Here is a 19,659-nt window from a genome sequence, read left to right as displayed (position 1 = left end):
TAAGTTTTCCATACTGATTCATAATTTCAGATAAAATATTATATAACAAATTATTTTATACATTAGTGGTGTTATTCAACTTTTTAATGAAATTCATACTCATTCTACCGATTTCCAGCAATTCAGCTATTCAGCATTCCCACGCATTTTCTGCAGGAAATGCATTTTCTAGTTATTCCTTAAAGTGCCCATTTTATGAAAAAAAAAACACTTTTTCTGAGATTTGGGGTGTTATTTTGTGTCTCTGGTACTTCCACACGCATACAAACTTGGAAAAAAAACAAACATCCATGCTGTTTTGAGTGAGATACGGGTTTCTGAATGTGTCCTGCCTTCAGTCTCCGGGTGAGCTGTTCAAAATCGGCAGGGTTTTTTACATCAATAGCCGAAACGAGGTGGCTAACCGTAGCATGCTAGCGCTAGCATGCTAGCTCATTCTAAATGGCAAAACACTGCTACAACACACTAGTTCACCATAATCTACAAAAGAACTACTTACATGTCCCTATTCTGCAGGTATTCCACTTAAAAATACATTTATATAAAAATGATGTGATGCTTAAACCTGGTGGGGAGTTTTACTCTTAAGTAACTTAAATAACACTGCACTACAATATACAATAGCATCTCCATATCAGATACCGCCCAAGCCAAACTTGATACCGTCAACACATGAAAATGTGCAGATGTCTTTTGATTTTTTTCTTAAATCCAAAATAAAAATCGATCAGTAAATGATAAAAAATTCTAAATATCAAATACAAATCAAATGAGCAGAGACAATGCAAGACAGCAGATAACGTTCATATGCTGAGGTCAAAATGCAGCAACAAAAGAACCAGATACTACAATTAGAAGGTGTTCAAGTAGACTTTAAAAAACGTTAAAAATGCTAAATTGAAGCTACTAGGGCACAGTATTCTTTTAACGAGGTACGGCAGAATGGACAATCAACCTAGACAGAACCAGTAATTCTTGATGACAAGTAAGAGGAGTAACGGAAAAAGGAGAAAGCCATTATCCAATTAATCTGCTCTTAGAGAACATTCTCTATTTCTGGCTGGGAAGGGACAGAGCAGAGTGAATTTGCATAGTTGTGGCATACTGTGAAAACCGTGTTTTCTGTGTTAATATTCCTTCCTTAGTGCATCTGTTTGGCATTTTATGTTGTGGCTGTTTACTCTGCAGTTTAGCATATGTTATATACAGGAACACAGCACTTACGTAACACACTAAGACACTGTCAGAGCTGAATAGAACAGAAGTATATGGAGGAATTACAGCATTTTGTACATGTTCAGGCTCCAATGTCATTATTTTGCTCCAATATAAGTTGTAACTAAGCGCTTCACAGCTACTAGATGCCTCTAAGCTTAGGAGTATTTTGTATACAACACAAACAATGACTGCATTAACAAAAATCACTCTTCTTTCACTAATGTCATCAGAATAAAACATGTCTAACACAGCTCTAACCTTTTCGCGTCCAGTGGAGTCCTGGATCTGTGTTGGTAGTGTGCATCATCAAGCGACGTTATGAGCACAAGGCCTTCTTTTTAATAATAGAATTGTTGATCAGATTAATAACATTTTGAAAGCAAAACCACTTGCAATATACAACTTGCAATATAAAATGCTTAAATTATGTTTTGGAAAGATTTAATGAAAATTTTAAATAAAATCATTATCTACTGCTGTTTTGTCGCAATAGATGCTGCACAATCAGCACATTAAAGACTGCCGTTAATTTCTGTTGGATATTTACTGTGAAAACTTTTAACTACCAGTAGCTCTTCTTCAACTTACCAATGGACTAGTTACATTTACAATCAATTGCCATGTCTCTTTTTCACATTTAGCCTACCTGAAGATCTGTACTCCATAGAATGAAAGCTTTCTATTTCTTCCTCAAAAACACAGTTGACAGCCTTTCACGGTTCACAGCCTTTCATGGTTCAGGTTCCTTGCTGCTATTTTCCTGTGTAAGCTGTACTTGGGTGGCGAAGAGCAAATGACACCAACCTCCCTCTACTGTCTTCTATCTGACAAAACAGCCTAACAAATTAGCTTCTGCCGGCAAAGACCTTTCAAATAGGTCTGTAATTAAGCAGCAAGACCTCATCATAAACTAACAGTGGGGTGTGAATTAGGAAGGAAGAAAAAAAGTAAATCGTCTGTAATTGTAATGTGAAGGGTTTGTAAATGATAGATTCAAAGGCAGCTCTTCCTTCCAAATCCTCAAATAATCAACACAGTTTAGTTACTTTGCATCAGTGTGTGTTCATGAGAGACAAAAGGCAAAAATGCCTGTATGTCAAAGTACGAGTGGAAACAGATCACCCATGAAATCTGCTTATCTGTGAATTTGAAATGTAGAGGTACTCAGGTAATCTGACACTTTGTTGTGTTTACAATTATTTATGGACAACTAATCAGTAGATGTGGTTTGGGAGGAGGAGACAGGGTGTTTGGATTTGGGATGGTTGGAGCAGCTTGACAGGTGCCAACAAGGCACTGTTCTCACATAATCTGTGTATGAAAAAGAGGGCTTCTATTGACAGTGTGATACCTTGAAGGTTTTGTGTCACTTCCTGTTTGCTTCAACTTCTGTGCTAACATACGGTACTATCACCATGACAACCATGTTGGCCCTGGGTTTGAAGAGCTGGTGATCCAGTAAGCTTTGTACTGACAGTGGTGGCGGAAGAGAGGAGAGAGGCTTTGATTGATGAGCAAAGCTGCCTACCTCAGGCTCTACTTGGCTCTGACAGGGACAAAACAGCAGTCTGCTGCGCCTGCTACTGACATTTGTTATAAATCATTGGCAATTTCATCAGTCGAGAGCGAGAGACAGAGAAAGCCACAGAGAGAGAGGGGGAAGAGAGTGACAAAAAAAGAGAAATAGACACCTGTCTCTTAACATTGTTTATTCCATTTGTTTTTACTTTGAGCTCAGCATCCCTGTCCCTTCCCTTCTCCTTTTCAATTGTCCATCTTGGCCTTCCTCTATGCCTATCCAGAAACATAAAAGCTTTGCAGTACAAAACCATATCACAAAGTTTAAGGTCAGGATGGCCTCACTTAAAAGAATTGTGCTGTAACTCACCTTGAAGGGTCAGTTCACACATATTACAAAAAGACATTTTTCCATTTATGCCAAGTAATAATTAGCCATGCAGACAGTTTCAGTTTCATCTTCTAGGATTTGACAGCCTGACAAGCCAAACCCACATCAAGATGTTGGGTCTGGGAACTCACCATTGACGGAGCTCAATCCAAGGGGCGGGATAAACAGTTGTCTTTCAAATTCCCTCTGCACGCAATAGGATAGCGCTACAACCAGGCAGAGCAACGAAGAAGGTAGCAGAGCTAGTTGATGGATTAAACTTTTGCCGCAAAACTCCGAACACATCTTCCTTTTTTAAGAATGACTTCAGTGGCATTCTTTGTTCTTTTCTCAAAGAAAAGCTTAACTACAAGTCTTCCAGAAGACTGCTGTTCCCAGCTGCAGCAGCCATAAGCCCGCCTACCGACTCTATACACGATGTGATTGGCCTGACCAGAGTTTGTTTTTTCCAGCTCACAAGCCAACGGAGAGTGCCTAGACCCCCCTGGCTGCAAATTTAATTTGCTGCCGCTAGGGTGCGTCTACATTTCTAGGCTAGGGATTTGAGGCATCTGTCTGCAATTCCTGCTGCTACACCAATACAATGAATGAAACATGATTTGTGTGCAACTTGGCCGACCTGACCTCGTGACCCTTGAGAGATAAGCGTAAGTGGAAGTATATTTCTATTAAATAAAAAACTGGTTGTTGGTACAATGAGGCCCGTTAGTCTATGTGTGTGTGTTAAATTAGTTGAGGATCGAAAAAAAACCTTTTACTCAAGCTTTCCTGGCAAGGGTCGTCAATACATCACAGAAATATGTATACGTTTATGACGTCAAGTAATGCTGAAAATACACTATAGGTTCCACAATGTACCTATTTATGCTGTAGCTAATACCTGTATGCTGGATGCACACGCTATATGAGAAAAGCCAGGATTTATCAGTCCTGACAACTTGGTGAGATTACTTTCCCACCGCACACATTGTGACCATTTACAGTAAATTTTTGCAGGTCAGATACAAGTGATTGAATTCGTGTCTGATGATTTCAAATATGTTTGCATTTACAGGCAAAAGATCCGCAGCAGTCTTGAGAACTCCTGAAGGACACAGGAGTTCTGAACTACATCTAAATAGAGCTGCAACTAACGATTATTTTCATTGTCAATTAATCTGCCAATTTCTTTCTCGATTAATCGATTGACAGTAGACAACTAATCACAATCCATAATGCTCCGGCAACATGGCATCATGTCTTTGCGTAAACATACACGCCACTTTCCTAAAGCCAAATGGCGTGTTATCTGTACGCATTTTTTTTTTTATGATTATTTTTTTGGGGCTTTTCCCTTTATTTTGAAAGTGGATAGACATGAAAGGGGGAGAGATGGGGGATGACACGCAGCAAAGGGCAGCAGGTCGGATTCGAACCCTGCGTGGATGCAGGACTCAGCCAACATGGGGCGAACGCTTTTACTGGGTGAGCTAGAGGACGCCCCATCTGTACGCAGCGGATGTCAACATTATCGCGAGAACGTGCCGTGCTATCGCGAGAACGTCACCTGTGTAAAAAAAAAAGGTTGGGTTTAGGAAAAGAACATTGGGGAAGTCTTAAAAAAAATCCTGGCTCTCCTGGGTGAAGGTTTTACCCATCCTCCACCCCAACCAACCTTGCTCCGTGGACTTCTGTCCTTTGATACTACTCGCTACAGCGATAATTCACACATAATGTAGGTCAATGGAGGCCAAACGGCATTGATATACACGCTAAAAAGTGATTATGCATCTTGATAACACGTCAAAATGGCATACGGATTGGCGTATCATACATATGCCACTTAATGAGATCAGTCTGGCTCCGGAGACATTTCTTTCCCTTCAAATCTTGTCTTTTATTTTCGGCACAAATGAGTTCAAGGCCAAAAACCCTTCTAACTACTGCTTCATGCCAGGCTTCACTCCGCAGCTTTATGTCACCTAAAAATCAGACACTTCAATTCTTCTTTTGTTGTGCAAAACACGTACCTAGCTTTCTTACAACCAAAATCCATGTCTAGAACCTTATAGTGTGGGACCACTATTTTAACTGCACTGTACAGAGTGATCACTATATGTTAGTGAGAGCAAGATAGCGATTACAAGGATTTGACAATCGGAAAGTATGCACTAAGCTTAAAGCTATGCCTCGAGCTGGAGGGGTAAAAGATGAAGTCTATAATACTGCTTCCCCTTCATTTGACAAACTAGTATAAAACAGCTAGGGCATAGTTGAAAGGGTTCCATAAAGAAATACACTACACACACAAACAATGTTTTCTCATCTCTATATTTCCCTCCACCTCTCTCTGAAATGTTGATAAAGCTGTATCAGAGGTGAGTTGGTCTGTAGTCATTGTTTGTTGATTTTTATTTATCTCTGTTTGGATCTTGAAAGTGGATCACTTAAGCATACTAAAGTGGATGTCAATTTCTTTACCCCCTTTCATCAAAGTATGAATCCTTCACAGTCTTGGGAACGGGGACAAAACAAAAGATAATGACATCCAATAAAAAAAAGAGATGACATAAGTAAGATCCAAACCAGTCATCTACAGAGCCAGTGAGAACTGTCAATGTGTGAAGTTGAATTTGCACATGAAAAGCGCAGTGGTTTAACGTTAAGTGTTTCATTATTTAATTCCACTACTCTTACCGGAGAAGATCAGAGACTTTTCTCTTTCCCTGATCTATTTTGGTGCCCATCATTTTCCCACTATCTAACACCTGAGACAGATAATTATCCATTAAAAAAGGAAAAAATGCTACATTTAGTCATTTCTTCCCAAGCAAGATGTTTTTAAATGTGACACAGCGGAATGACAAGCTTGAAGACCAATGATTATAGTAATTAGCTAGGAAATGCCATCAAGTCACCATGAATAGTTTTAGCTCTCGCTGACTTTTATATATTTATTTTAGAAGAAACAAGTCCCTTTTGAAGTTGAACTCTTTACAATGTTCTCTCTTCAAACTTAAACACCCACGGTTCATTTATCCACAGTGACTTCACGTGGCTATTTTTCACAGGCACCCGTTGACTGGTCTTTGCATGTTTCATGAAACGATATAGGATCATCTTTTAGTTCTGCCCGTCTTTCTCACATACAGAGGCTTTCGCATAATAACTCACCTCGCTGATAAATCATGTCCCCTCTGCTGTAGCCCAAACACCTTACATTGTCAGAGCTCAGGCTCGGCTTGCTGGAGAAGCTGATGGATGATTTACAGGCAGCCAGCCTCTTCTCTCTAAACCCTTCCTTGGTGGATAAGCCTTGTTCATTAACCCTCTCACACATCTGAGCCCATGGCAGGACAGCCTAACACTTACACTGTCTATGTAGTAAGAAGAGAACAATAAGGAAAGGTGTTAAGGGGCACTTTAAGTGTGTGTGTGTGTGTGTGTGTGTGTGTGTGTGTGTGTGTGTTCTTACAGGGCAAATAAGGGTATTGGTAGTCTCTTCTTAAAGCTTTCCAGTGTAGTCTAGTCGCAGAGATGAGAATCCTTGCTTACTCCCGAGGACCTCGTGTAAGAGCCTCCTTCTCTGTCCTTTTCCCTTAACTGTAATCCTGAAATGGATGATTCCTAAAATACTTTTTTTAAGGTTGGTATAAAGCTGTAAAGCCAAATGTCTACATAAGAATTACTGTATGTCATAGCAATGGAGCCTATACTGTATGTAGTCGGTGTAGCTATGCCATAGATGCCTTCCTCATCAAAACGGTTCATTACATCAGGGCTATGCTGCCTACAGAGATAGTGTTTGAAATGCCATCTCCTAATCTGTAATGTTAGGGAAACAAAGCAAACCTTCCAATCCTCGCTTTAAAGTGAATGAAAGGATGTAACCATATATATAAAAAAATATACCAAAGTCGATACCAATGCCGATTCCACGGTGTAAAAAACAACAACAAAGACAACGGCAGAGAGAAACAGACTTTACTTTCGGTTTGTGAGCTCCAGATGAAGTCGGGAAAGCTGTTGATGTAGATAATGTTACGGTAAAGCCACAGGCTGACTGGTCAAGCTGTCGTGCACGGCTATGGAGATGCGGCACTCTGTTTTTTCTATGCTGGTGGGCGTTCTTCTCCAGCGATTAGCAACAGACTAGAACACTTGTAGGCGTATACTGCCCCCGTCAGGTCCGGAAGAATTTCATCCCCCGGTACCTATGGTACTGTAGAGAAACGAGTACCGTCATGTTTTCATTTCAACAAATTTTCAACAAATGTTGGTACCGACTTGCTACCGAAGTCCCGGGTCTCGTGTCATCCCTGGTCTAGTGTTGCCATAGTGCTACTGTATCATGTAAAATCCAAAGCTGGACTATAAATTCAATTCACTTATGGCAGGACCACTGTACAATGACACACACATGTAAGTCACCCATTGGTTTGTGGGCTGCCGTTTTGAAGCCTTGAGTTTGGCAATTCGGGCATCGCAATCTTGGTTTTTTGCAACCGGATGTGACGATTTTAGAGGAGAGGGTGTGGCTGGGGAGGGTGACAAGTTTCAACCCTTGTGAAGTCATCTAGCGAAGTTTTACTGCCACCATTACACGCCATCACGCCATCTGCATGTATGGCAGAACAGAAAATCAGCAAACATTCCTTAAATAACGCTAGCGGTAGCTAGATAGCTTGGTTAGCAGAAGGCTGAATAAGGCATTTCTATGCGACCAAATCCCAGTTAACTTTGCTGAAGTGAAAACACACAGTGAGAGGGTCAACGTTCAAAATTAAAACACAGACAACAGCCAAAAACAAGTTAACAGGTATTATTAATGTACACAGTGTCATGGTTAGCATCGCTAAGCCTCTGTCATGACTGACAGGTCGGTGTGTAGCCACACCCTAAAGCATCCCCTGCTTTATTGTCTATTTTAAAATAAATGGGACCATAATTTACAAAATGAACCTCATGCTGTATTAACAGAAGACTTTAAAGTAGCGATTGAGGCCATAAACACATTATGAACATGTTTATTGAGGTAATGAATCAAGTAAAATTATGAGATAAATGAGATAGCTTGCAGGTTCAGGGCACTTCCACGTTGGCTTCCCTTTTAAGGCACGGAAGCTTCCATTATTTTTACCGTCTATGATGTAAATCCGACTGAACGTGTCACGTGTTCAATTGCTCAAATTAGCAACCCCTAGCACTTATTGCAGGCATTTCAACAATCATGTAATGTCCCTTTAAATGTAGGTGTGACTTATCTTCCTCTGATCAGAAAGCACTTGAACATGCTAAATGTGCCCTTTGGACTTTTGTCCATGAAGGCCTATAGCCATGCCATGTAAATAATTTGCGTTTGCTATGTGCTTTAGAAGAACAGCACACGGTATCTAATTTATTCACTTCTGATCCAAGCCAAAGGGTATATTAAAAATAAGCAAAGGACATGAGGACATTTAAGTGAGTAACAGCTACATATGCATGATGTCTTTATTTGTGCTTTTGAAGAAAATTAAATGACTTAGTTCTGGCAATATTTAGAATCTCCCCTCTATATGTGCAACAACAGCACAAATGGCATTACGAATGGAACTCAAAGTGAGAGTAATGAGGTACATAAAACAACAAAGCCAATACAGCCAGCTAAATCCCAACCTCCCAACTCAACCTGCTCTGTGTTTGTGCCAGTATCAGAACATTTTATACTGAAGAAGCAAATAAGCAATTTTCTATTATTTTAGCTTGCAAATGTGATGTACATTATATCAAAACAAATATTATAAATAATTGAGTTTGGCTGGAGATGTTCCTGCATGCTGAATACAATCTGTGTGTATATGAGTGTGTGGCTGCCTGTGTGGAAAACGCAGAACTATCTGTGAAACACATTTAGACATCCTCTTTCCTCTTTGTCTGACATTGTAATTACCATTCACACTAGCCAGGCTAATTACCTCCCTGTTTAGAAAAATAATCAGGTTTGTACACAAATCAAGACTAGCCACGACGCCACAGCCTGACAACCAAAACAATAATCAAATCTATTGGGCATGGCTATTATGTTTTCTCATTTAATCAAAACTTGCAATAATATTTAAAGTGATCAATTATTCTATCATTTAGTTTTCCAAAGATTATTGTATAAATCCTTAAATTATTCATTATATTCTGTCAATTATTTTTTTTCTGTTGAATTTGCTACAAATTCTAACCCCTATTCCCACTGGGCTGTAATGTGATTCATTAATTAAGAGTTATCAATATGGCTTGTTTACAAAAACGTGTGTTACTGTCCCACACAATGTTTACTTCTTTAGTAACACTGGATGGAAATTATTTGTACGGAGAAAAAAAGTAAAAAAGTGAGAATTTCTGTGAGAGACAGACATTTCTTAACACAGAAGTTTTGGAATTGAAATAATAATTTAAAGAGGCACCCAAAGCAGGGTCAGGTTAGTCTTGCTTCCAACAACAGGGACAACAAAGTTCCATCATAACGAATAAAAATGTGTGAGCTGTAATTTGCTCTTGCCTATTCGTCAGTATGCATGTGACAAGCAGTAAGGTGAAAGCAACAGTAAGAACTCATTTTCAACTATTCCCCAACATATGCCACTCCACTTTGGTTCTAGGGTTCTTCTAGCAATTGAAATGATGCATCCCTTTTCAAAAATAAAATGCTAAATGCCCTGTGGAGGGGGCTAAAATAAGGATCTCTTTTTCTGTAAGCATTATAAAAGATGTCATAATTTTACCACCTTATTGTAGCAGTAACACAATGGTTAAAAACAAAACCATGGATAATTTACATCAAGATAACGTTACAACCTTAGGGTGAGCCATTCAGACAGTAGTTCATCAAATATGAAGAAAACAACTACAGAACAACACCACATTTTTTGGCACAGATCCACTTATGTTACAAAAGTCAGTTGATTTAGAAAATCAAATGTTTGCCTGTTTTCCATTGGTTATATCAGTTGTTAAAGAAAAGTCAACACTCTTGTAACTTGATGTCTCAAAATCGCAAATGCAGAATATGAAAAAAGCCTGGTTTTACAGCACTGAGCAAGGGCAAGCATTTTAAAATAATCTTTTTGTCCATGCCCTTTGCCAGCCAGCAGCCATTTCCTTGCCTTTACTCCTGCACCATATCTGCTTTATTGTGATGCTAAACAGTGAGTTTTGACATTCAGAAGGACCCTGCCAAAGGACATGCTAGGAAGCAGTAGAGAAGAGAAGGCCTTAATGGGTTCAGCTGGAATGGAAAGCATCTGCTAGTCTCTACAGGCTGGAGGAGAGGGAAATGTCAAGTATGGTTATTAAAGAGCAGACAGCAGCTCAAGGAATTTTTACCCGAATGAAAAACAGTCCCGGACAATGCATATGCACAAGCTACATCTCCACACATTAATGCCCTTTCTGAGGCAGTGAAAGAACCCATCCAGACCCAGATGCACATGCTGGAGTTATGTGACACACGTTTACAAGCACATACAATACAAATACACACACACGTAGGCAATGCATCTACTTACTCATATCTGTTAGCTAAGTACACACAAATCTGCAGCATTACTGTAACACTATTGCCAGTTTTATCTTGCCTACTTGGAGAGTGTCCTCACTAAAATTACTTCAACAAAACTTGATTTAAGTTACCCTCTCCTGAATGGCAGGGATAATCACATGCTTGTGAAGTGTTCATACATCTGCAAAAGTCCCGCAGTGAGTATTTCTTCGTTTGCTAATTTGTACCCCTGAAGATGCAGAATCACAGCTAGTGCCAAACTAATGAAGCTCTTTAGCCCAGAGGCCAAAGACCAAACATGGTCCTGTGACTCAAGGCTGGGTGTCTACAAGAGGATGTGTGTGTGTGTGTGTGTGTGTGTGTGTGTGCTGAAGTGAATGCATGTGGCTGTATGCAGTCAAACGTGGGAATGAGTGTATGGGCATAAGAGGGTGGTATAATAGCAGATCAGAAAAGCCCAAATCCCTCTCTCTAAGGGGAATCCAGCATCAAACAGATCATGCTGCCTAAGGGCTGGCCTTTCCACTCTGTCAGCATGGAAACTCCTGTCGCTGCACTGAGAGCTTCTGGATCAGGGAGAAGACACATAGCAGGTGGAGTGGCAGCAGAAATGACAGCCAGAGAGAGAGACAGAGAGATGAGGCAGTTTGGAAGAATGTGATAATTTTATCACCACAGACTAAAGCGGCCCTGGGAATCATCAACAACAGGAGCCTTGGTGTTTGTTTGTATTTCTGTATGAGTATGGTGCACTGGAGAATGATACTTGGATACGGGGCTGTTTACAGATTGGTTATTGCAGGTAGGTGACTAGAATTTTGAACCACACATTACAAGACAGCTTAGTGGCAACCATAGCAACACATGCTAACAGAGATGTACCTCTTTTTGCCAAGGCCCAGTGTGACCAGTCGCAAATGTTAGCCTGAAGCACAAAACCAGACAGACAGCCTACTGAAAAGATAAACAAATAAAGAAATAACACAAATGTGTGACAAGACGCAAGCTGTGAGATGAGAGTGGGAAAATGTAGCTATAGCACTTTTGATGCTCCTTTACCAAAGGTATTACCACAGAGACAGAGCTCAAGTGCCTCCCTTTGTAGAGGGCATAGATATAAAGGGGAGATAGTACTCATTTCCCTCCCGTAACAACAGAAGTTCATATAATCATCTCCCTAGTTCTTTCTCTCCCTGATGGCTTGGTGATATGGCTGCTGGCGTTGGTAAATGTGGGAGGACCAGGAATGTGTGTGGCTAGGCGATAAGGCTGCTGTAAAATTTAATTAGCACAAAGCCATGCTGAGAATGACTTCATTTCTTACTGCATTATTAACTAGGTTACTATGTAAGAGCCTAGTCTCAATCAATGTAGATAAACGGTTCATGAGAAAATGGGGTGGAGAAAGTGCGAGAGAAAGAAAGACAGAGGGTGAGACGAAAAGAAAACAATGACACATAAGTCCTATAAAAACTAAGATGTGTATCTAAATTAAATCCCTGATAAAGCTTGAACATTTTTACCCATTGGTTTTATGCCTCTGTTCCCTGCACATAAGGTGTGTATCAAGGCAGGCAGAAGAGAAGACAGTATGCATGTGAAAAGAAAAGAAAAGAAAAGATGAGGAGGCTTTCAGAAGCCGGCTGAATAGCAATCCTACATTAGCAGTTTCACCTATAACATTTGGGGCCTGAGCTGGTGTGAATGGGCTGATTAGGGTCCTTGGCTCGACAGGCTGAACACCAGTTTCCATTTCACGATCCACAGCCTTTATTACAGCCCAGCTTCCTCATAATCCAGCTAAAAGTGGATATCTGAGGAGCCTGATCAGCTTAGGACTCGGCTAAAAATGTTGGATGCACGGCAGAGCGACATTGAGCAGAGTGCAGAGGTGTTTGTTATCATCTGTTTTTTTATTAGGACTGAGTGGGCATAGTTGAGCTCGGTGTCTGTGTGTGTTTGTGCATGCATGTGTCCACTCTACTCTCATCCATCACCTCTCCAAGCAGTCAAGTGAATATATGGCACACCATTTCACTTTCTCATCTTCTTTCATTTTGGACTGGGCATGGATTACAGAGATTACAGTTTTATGAATAAGGCTTTATTTGCTAGATGTGTAGAGAAGCTTGCCCTCTTAGCATAGGCTAATGCAGTCATTATTAGTTTCAACACAATTTGATATGTGTGTGCATCAAATTTTAACACGTTTTATTAAAAAAGGCGGCTGAATCAGGAAGCAGGACTTCTATAAAAGCACAAGTGGGAGCCATTAAAAGGCATTTTTCATTATTTATGTCCGTGCCTCCAAGGTAATGAAACAAGTAAACAGCATCACAATCACTCCGACATGGAAAACCATAATCTATAACCAAATGTTGAGAGAAACATATTTCATGTTAATTACTGTCTGCATTACACATAGGGCACATGGTGTCTTTGCAAATAAATACCATTTAGTTATCCCAGGATAGACACTAGGAGCTGCATTCAGGCTAATGGTTAGAGGAGATGGCCTGGAAGTTGCTGGTTCAATCGCCAGAGCAGTAGAAAAAAAGATATGGGACAATTAATCACCAACTACTCGAGTAAAGCTGCAAAGTGGCCAACAGATCTAGGTTTGGGTATAGTTCGTTTTTTTTCCGATACCGGTGCTAAAACTTTTAAAACGGTGCCGGTGCCTAAACGGTGCCTGAACCGAAATACATATAATATATTTATAATGTATATAATATTAAATATAAAAAAGGAGCACAAAACGACAGTTGGCGACATTAAAGAACGGCTTGTTTATTGCTAAGGCCATATGGTAAAAATTAAATGACTGATTAATAATGTAATAACAATAAGTTACAATGACTTATTTCACCAGTAAATTGCTGGTAAACGACAAAAAAAAGCACCAGATGGGTAAGGGTATTTTACAATAACTTTGAATGCACCACAAGGCTAGCGAGTTTCAAGTAAATGCACCATCTGTGTTGTTTTTCCAACAACGGCAGCTGCAGTCAGACTGTTACGTCCCGGTGTTGGAATCCTCTACAGGGAAATGCAGTCACACTTTACACCGCTTCACGTAAGCTGTCAGCATTTTAACCACTGTGTTTAATCCAGCTACTAGCTAACGGTAACGTAGCGTCCCGTGCAGCAACGCTTCTGAAAAAAAAAAAAAAAGAAAAGTCAGGCACTGAAATTTTCGTTCTTATTTGGTCTCGTTACTACCGTTTACGTCGGAACCGGTGCCCTTTTGACACCGCGTTTCAGTATCCAACCCTAAACAGATCAGACTGTATTGTGCTGGGCATTCCAAAAGAGAAGAGCATTGTTCTCAGCAAAACGTGAATAAACAGGTTAAAGGAAATGTTCCCTTCATTGCTCACTACATCCCTCAATTACTATTCCATAAGTCTCACTGCACAGACTGGACCTAATTGCACTAGCCACTTTGTTAAGGTGCCCTCTTGCTCCATCTGTTCAATGCATGTGTGCAAAGTCTCAAAAAACACACACACACACACACACACACACACACACACACAGTGCAGCACCTCGGACAGACAGACAAAGGCAGGTCAAGGTACACTTTCCCATCTGGACAGCCTTTGTCTACACGAACAGTTAAACATCTAAACCACTAATCAAGTGTGGCAATAAGTGAGGCGCTGTGACTCTGTGAAGTGGCCAGATGATTGTGGACATGAATACAGAGAGCAGTACACCTGTCCAAGTCTTAGACTCAGCTAATGGCCCGACCCTGGGCTGGCCTTTAACCTTCTGCCTGCACATCATTAAAACACAGGATTTAAGATGACAATGTCTATGCGTGTATACATGAGTGTGCATGTGTGAAAGTGGGGGAGTGAGCATTCTGTGTTCAGGAACAGAAGTTCTTTGGCAATTATCTGTCACCTTAATGAAAAATGCACGGGCCATATGTGATGTGTGGATGATATATTATGACCAAATGCAGATAAATCAGCAACTTCTACTTTACGTTTTTGAAACAATGACGTGTAGCATCAATTTAAATAGATCTTGGGACGACAGCGTCTGTGCTCTTCTTTTCGTCTTGGGCTCAATGAAATGATTTATTAACCCCTTATTTTTTTGCCTATGTCATGTCTGGGGGAAAGCAGCAAAGCAACGGAAGAGATAAAGCGGTGACAAAACCAAGTAAAAAAGTAAAGAGTAGACTGAGGAACTTTGGAAGGATAGGAAGCTTTCTCCCATAATTGACATTGACATCAAGAGAGAAATGTGAAAGAGGAATGAGAAAGCAAACACGCAATCTGCAGGATACAGTAGCCTGCAGTGGAATCCACATATCACAGTTTATAAGAGGCCAAATCAAAAAGGCGAGCATCTAACAGCAGATTCCACTAGAGTATCCCAGCCCCGGGATAGGAAGAGTGACTGACTCTCAGTGCTAGTTTTTCACAAATGTCTCACATTTGAGCATACAGAACACACAGAGATGGAGAGAGGAGGAAACAAACTTCCTTTTTTTATCTACTTTTTTGACTTTCATTTCAACTTCACACTCTCCCCAGTTTCGTCTTTATGATTGTGCAGCACAACCTTTGAAAGACATGGTGGGTTGAGTCTCAAATTAAGCCAATTCCTATTCCTATCTCCTACTACAATTCACACCTATACCTATCAAGCTATTTAAAGTCTGCACTGGATAGCTACCTGCATGAGCCAAAGATCCCAAATTATATACACAAACATAAATTCACCAAAAAGGGTCATAAAGTTGACTCTGCAAATACATTAGGGATGCACTGATTGTGAAATACTGTGCTGATATTTATTTTTAAAATAACATTTTTGCCGATGACTGATGTTGTGTTGTTGTTGTTTCCCCTTTTGTGACGGGGAAACAAAGAAATCTTCAATCTTCATTCATCCCTTTATTACACTTTCTTTGAATGCTCACAAATTTATGAAACAAAAAACAACACAAACATCAGCCACTGCCATCAGTGAATGTCGTCTTATTTTCCGATAGGCAGATGGCAGTCAACAAGGCGAATATCGGCTGATACCAATGTTCTGCCGATAAATCGGTGCATCCCTACAATACATAGCACACAACATCCCGAATAACTAGAGGCTTGGTTATAAGGTGAAAACCTTTATGCTTTCAAGTGCAAGTAGGAAAAAATAACTCCTGTTTCCATTTGGTAAAGGGGTTCACAGACATTGTGAAGTGACCTTTATATCAATTTCAAGCTCTAGTTCAGAGCTTTATCACACATGATAATTGTTAGATCGGGTTTCACTAAAGACATCTGAAGTAATTGCTCCTAAAGACAGAGACGTTTACTCCTTCACAGATCTTGTTCCTCCCCACACTCTCTGCATAATGGATCACTCCTTAAGAAGGGCATTATCGCACATACATCCAGAATGCACCTCTGGCTTGAGCTGTCTTACACACTTAGATTATCATGCTCTCTGTCAAAAAAAAGAAAAAAAAAGTGTAGTTATATACATGAGCATGGGAGTCAGTGAGGCTGTGATGAGTACTTGCTTAGAAGGCTGAAATTACCAGACAGAGCCTGGAGAGATGTTTTCAGAAGGACACAACTAAAAAGCTATTGCTGCTTTAGAGATTCAATTTGCAGATTCAAGTCTCTTACACCTGTGTGGTTAACCACCATCGATCTATCATTCTGTGGAGCCCAATCCAATTTAGAGTGTCGAGGAGCCCCAGAGCCCAGCAGCCTTATCCTAACCCAGGCCACAACCACCACAAAGCCTGCTTACCTTCATCCCCTAAAGTCTGTGGGTGTGTCTGTGTACTTTTATGTGTACGTGTGTATGTGTGCTGAGGGAGACTGCAGACCAAGCTAAACACCTTAGCTGCTGGCTCATGTTAAACTGTGCTGAGCCAATGTAGGGGTAAGGGAGGAGAGGAGAGGACGGACAGAGGAAGCAGGAAGAAATGCTGTGAACCCAGGCTAGGACCTTTACTTAAATCAAAGAGTACAACAGAAGGAGATCAAGAAGGAAGAGGGAAAAGAAGGGGGAACAATGTGCACCCCTTGTTTTGCAGTGGAGTAGACTGCAAGGAATCTACAGTATTAAATATATTTTATATTGCATGGCAATCACACTCATCATGACTACGAAGCACTATAGCCATAATCAAACTACTCCACAGTCTCATCAAAGTCTTGCGATGGGGAGCACACTCTATCAGCCATCTGATTTGTTTCTGCAGACAACAAAACGTGCACCACTGCAGACAACCAGTCTCCCTTGGTGCGAAAGCTTAATGGCACCACGCATGTTCAGATTGACCATTCCAATCTTTCCCCATCACTACTAATTACAGTATCTTCTGGCACAGATGTTTCCGTTTTATTTCTCTTTGCTGCTTCACTGGAGTGTAGCAACACCCCTGAGATCAATTATTAAAGGGTATTTAAAACTGTGAGAAAAGGAGATTTTAGGGTGGTGTGAAAGTGAAAGCAGCTGTTTAAGTGCTTGTGCCGTTGAATCAACTTCATCACCTCCCAACTAAACAGAGAGCATCCTGTGGGTTTCACTCACTCCAGCGACTAAACTCAGGGCAATTAAGGCATGGATCGCTGTAGGAGAGAAGGAGATGGGAGAGAAGAGGTGCGGCAGGAGAAGTGGAGAGACTCCATACCAATAACAGGCAATTATGTTTGGGGAGGGCCATTGTCAGGCCATGAGAGTATAGAAGAAGACAGCGGGGATATGGGATGGTAGGGAAATGAGGAGGAGTGTTATTTAGGAGGCAGATGGCAGAGAGGGGGAAATTAAGATGAATGGGCACTGAGAGGCCTGAGCTGGTGCTGGGGCTGGGCAGAGAAAAGTAATTAGCTGTGTTTGCTCTGGGAGGCTGGCAGTGAGTATGATGCCTGCAGTGACAGACTCAAGCCTTGTGTTTTATTGGTCAACAAGGCCATGTCTGAAGCTGCCAGCAGGGGGGCAGCTGGGCTAGCAACCTTACAGGACCTTCTTACCTGTACAACCCATCATGGGGTCTTTTTAACAACATGGACACTAAGCAGCAGCTCCTTCACACACACACACACACACACACACACAAATTTCTTTTTACTCTAATCCCCTGTTAATCTAACATAGCTCTGGATGGAAACACACAAACACACACACACACCTCTGATATTTTTCTCTCTCCCACATCATTCCGTAGTTTCACCGTTTCCAATTGGCTCTATCTTTCTTCCCCACCCCATTTCTCTCCATTTCTTATGCTACAGCCTATCTGTCTCTTTCCTCCCACCCTGTATATCTCCCCTCTCGTCCCTTTCCAATCTAATTTCAGATAAGTCGTAGCAGAACAGAGCAAGGCCCATTATCATTGCCATCAATGATGTGGGTGGACTGAGCGTGAATAATTTTATTCATGTGTGTCTGTACCCAGCCCACTGGGCTTCCAATTACAAATAATAAGAGGTAATAGGGTTACAGCATAATTCTTGAAGTGCATCAGTAATGATTGTAGAAAACCTTTGACAAGAGAAGAAAGCTGTTGATTATTTTCGCAAAAGCTAAATTTCTGTTTACAGCTGCAAATAATATAGGGCATTTTAATTTGGTGTAATTAGTATCCCAACCGATCTTCACTCCCAGGAAGCCATACAGTTGACACACCTTGCCCATTTTACATTAAAATATTAACATGGAGTTTCTAAATGATAACACTAAACACTTGAAGTGCTTGAAAGTGCAAGTGGCTCGCATCTAATTTGTAGCACAGCATTTAGTCCGTTTCTTTGATCTTGGTGCACATGCCTCACCACACTTGCACAAACATGCAGTACATAGGTCAGAAGTGAGAAATTCAGGACGAGAAAATGTTATTCTCCCCAGAAAATGAATACATTTGACTTGACTTATACTGTACTGTTGTAAATAGACATATGTAGCTTCCTTTATATATGTAAACAAGGTTTTCAAAATGTGAAAGATCCCAACTGCATTCACAAGCATAGAGTTCAACTCAAAATGCTGCAGTTACTAAACAATTTAGGAACCTTATCAAACTGAGCTGCCAGATCAGCCCACACACTGGTTTCAAAGAACCTCAATCTGCTTCTCTCACAGCTTGCACATCACACTGCCTGTTTTAGAAATGGCCTTTCACACTTTTGGAAGGCACACACAAGGTCACAAAAAAGGCAAAAGGACAACTGAAATGGTAAAAAGCAGGACATATGAACTGTTGAGGGGAATTTGCAATACATGCAACAGATGTTTACGACTGGCTTCCAAGAGCAGATAAAAGACAGAGCTGAGCATGCTTGAAGCTTTAGCTTTATTTGATTTGCTTTACCATGGTTAACAGGCCTGAGAACCTGGCGGAAGGAGCTGGGGCTGATCATCTGCTGCTGGTTCTCTGTGGAGGGCAGTGGACAAATAACGCAAACATATCTTACAGTACTAAAACGTACAGTATACTAGCCGCATCCAAGGTGGCGCACGCCATGGTGACGTCAAAATGACGTAATATCCTGTCGGCGCGCAGAGGTCGCGCACGGTTCCTTTTTTTTTTTCAGCGGTGCGCAACAAAGCGGAAACAGGAGGCCTGAACGAGTTCGCCGACAAACGGATGCCAGGACTCTCAGAGTGACTGCAAGTCTCTCTTGTAAACTTACTGGGTTAAGAGGAGTTATTTTATGGTGAATGAAAGGCTTGATCCGATCAAATCGAAGCATTGACGGCAATGCTGCTGCCATTTCTGCCGTGGTTTACCTTTTTCTTCTTCTTCTAGTCTGTAGAAAGAGCCATGTCGGTAGCCTTTGCTCATTAGCGCCACCGCTGTTCAGGAGAAGACTGCAACTAGTGTCGCGACCACCAGCGAGGGTATAAATAGTTACGGCGATTTCATGACGTCACATATGCGCGCGCCAGCTGGGCTGCGGTTACTGTAAAACACGCTTAAGAGGGATTAAAAAGATCATAAGGAGGAATTCACAATCTGGAGAATAGCTGTGAAGAAAAGTTCATTAACAAG

General features: G+C 40.9%; 1 protein-coding gene across 6 annotated transcripts in view; it reads right to left on the bottom strand.

The window, feature by feature from the left end:
* LOC116054602 (protein diaphanous homolog 3) overlaps nucleotides 1–19,659 on the bottom strand; it is a 195,435-nt gene that overhangs the window by 38,911 nt on the left and 136,865 nt on the right. For 5 of the 6 annotated variants that reach the window (XM_031306235.2, XM_031306238.2, XM_031306237.2 and 2 more), the window contains one exon: nucleotides 18,979–19,041. The exons of the other annotated variant lie outside the window; for it this stretch is intronic. In XM_031306235.2, the coding sequence (XP_031162095.1) occupies nucleotides 18,979–19,041 (63 nt within the window). The remainder of the gene's footprint in view (nucleotides 1–18,978; nucleotides 19,042–19,659) is intronic. 6 annotated transcript variants of the gene reach the window in all.

Source organism: Sander lucioperca, chromosome 3 (genome assembly GCF_008315115.2).
Source record: "Sander lucioperca isolate FBNREF2018 chromosome 3, SLUC_FBN_1.2, whole genome shotgun sequence".
NCBI classification, from domain to species: domain Eukaryota; kingdom Metazoa; phylum Chordata; class Actinopteri; order Perciformes; family Percidae; genus Sander; species Sander lucioperca.
This window is presented reverse-complemented; position numbering and strand designations above follow the sequence as displayed.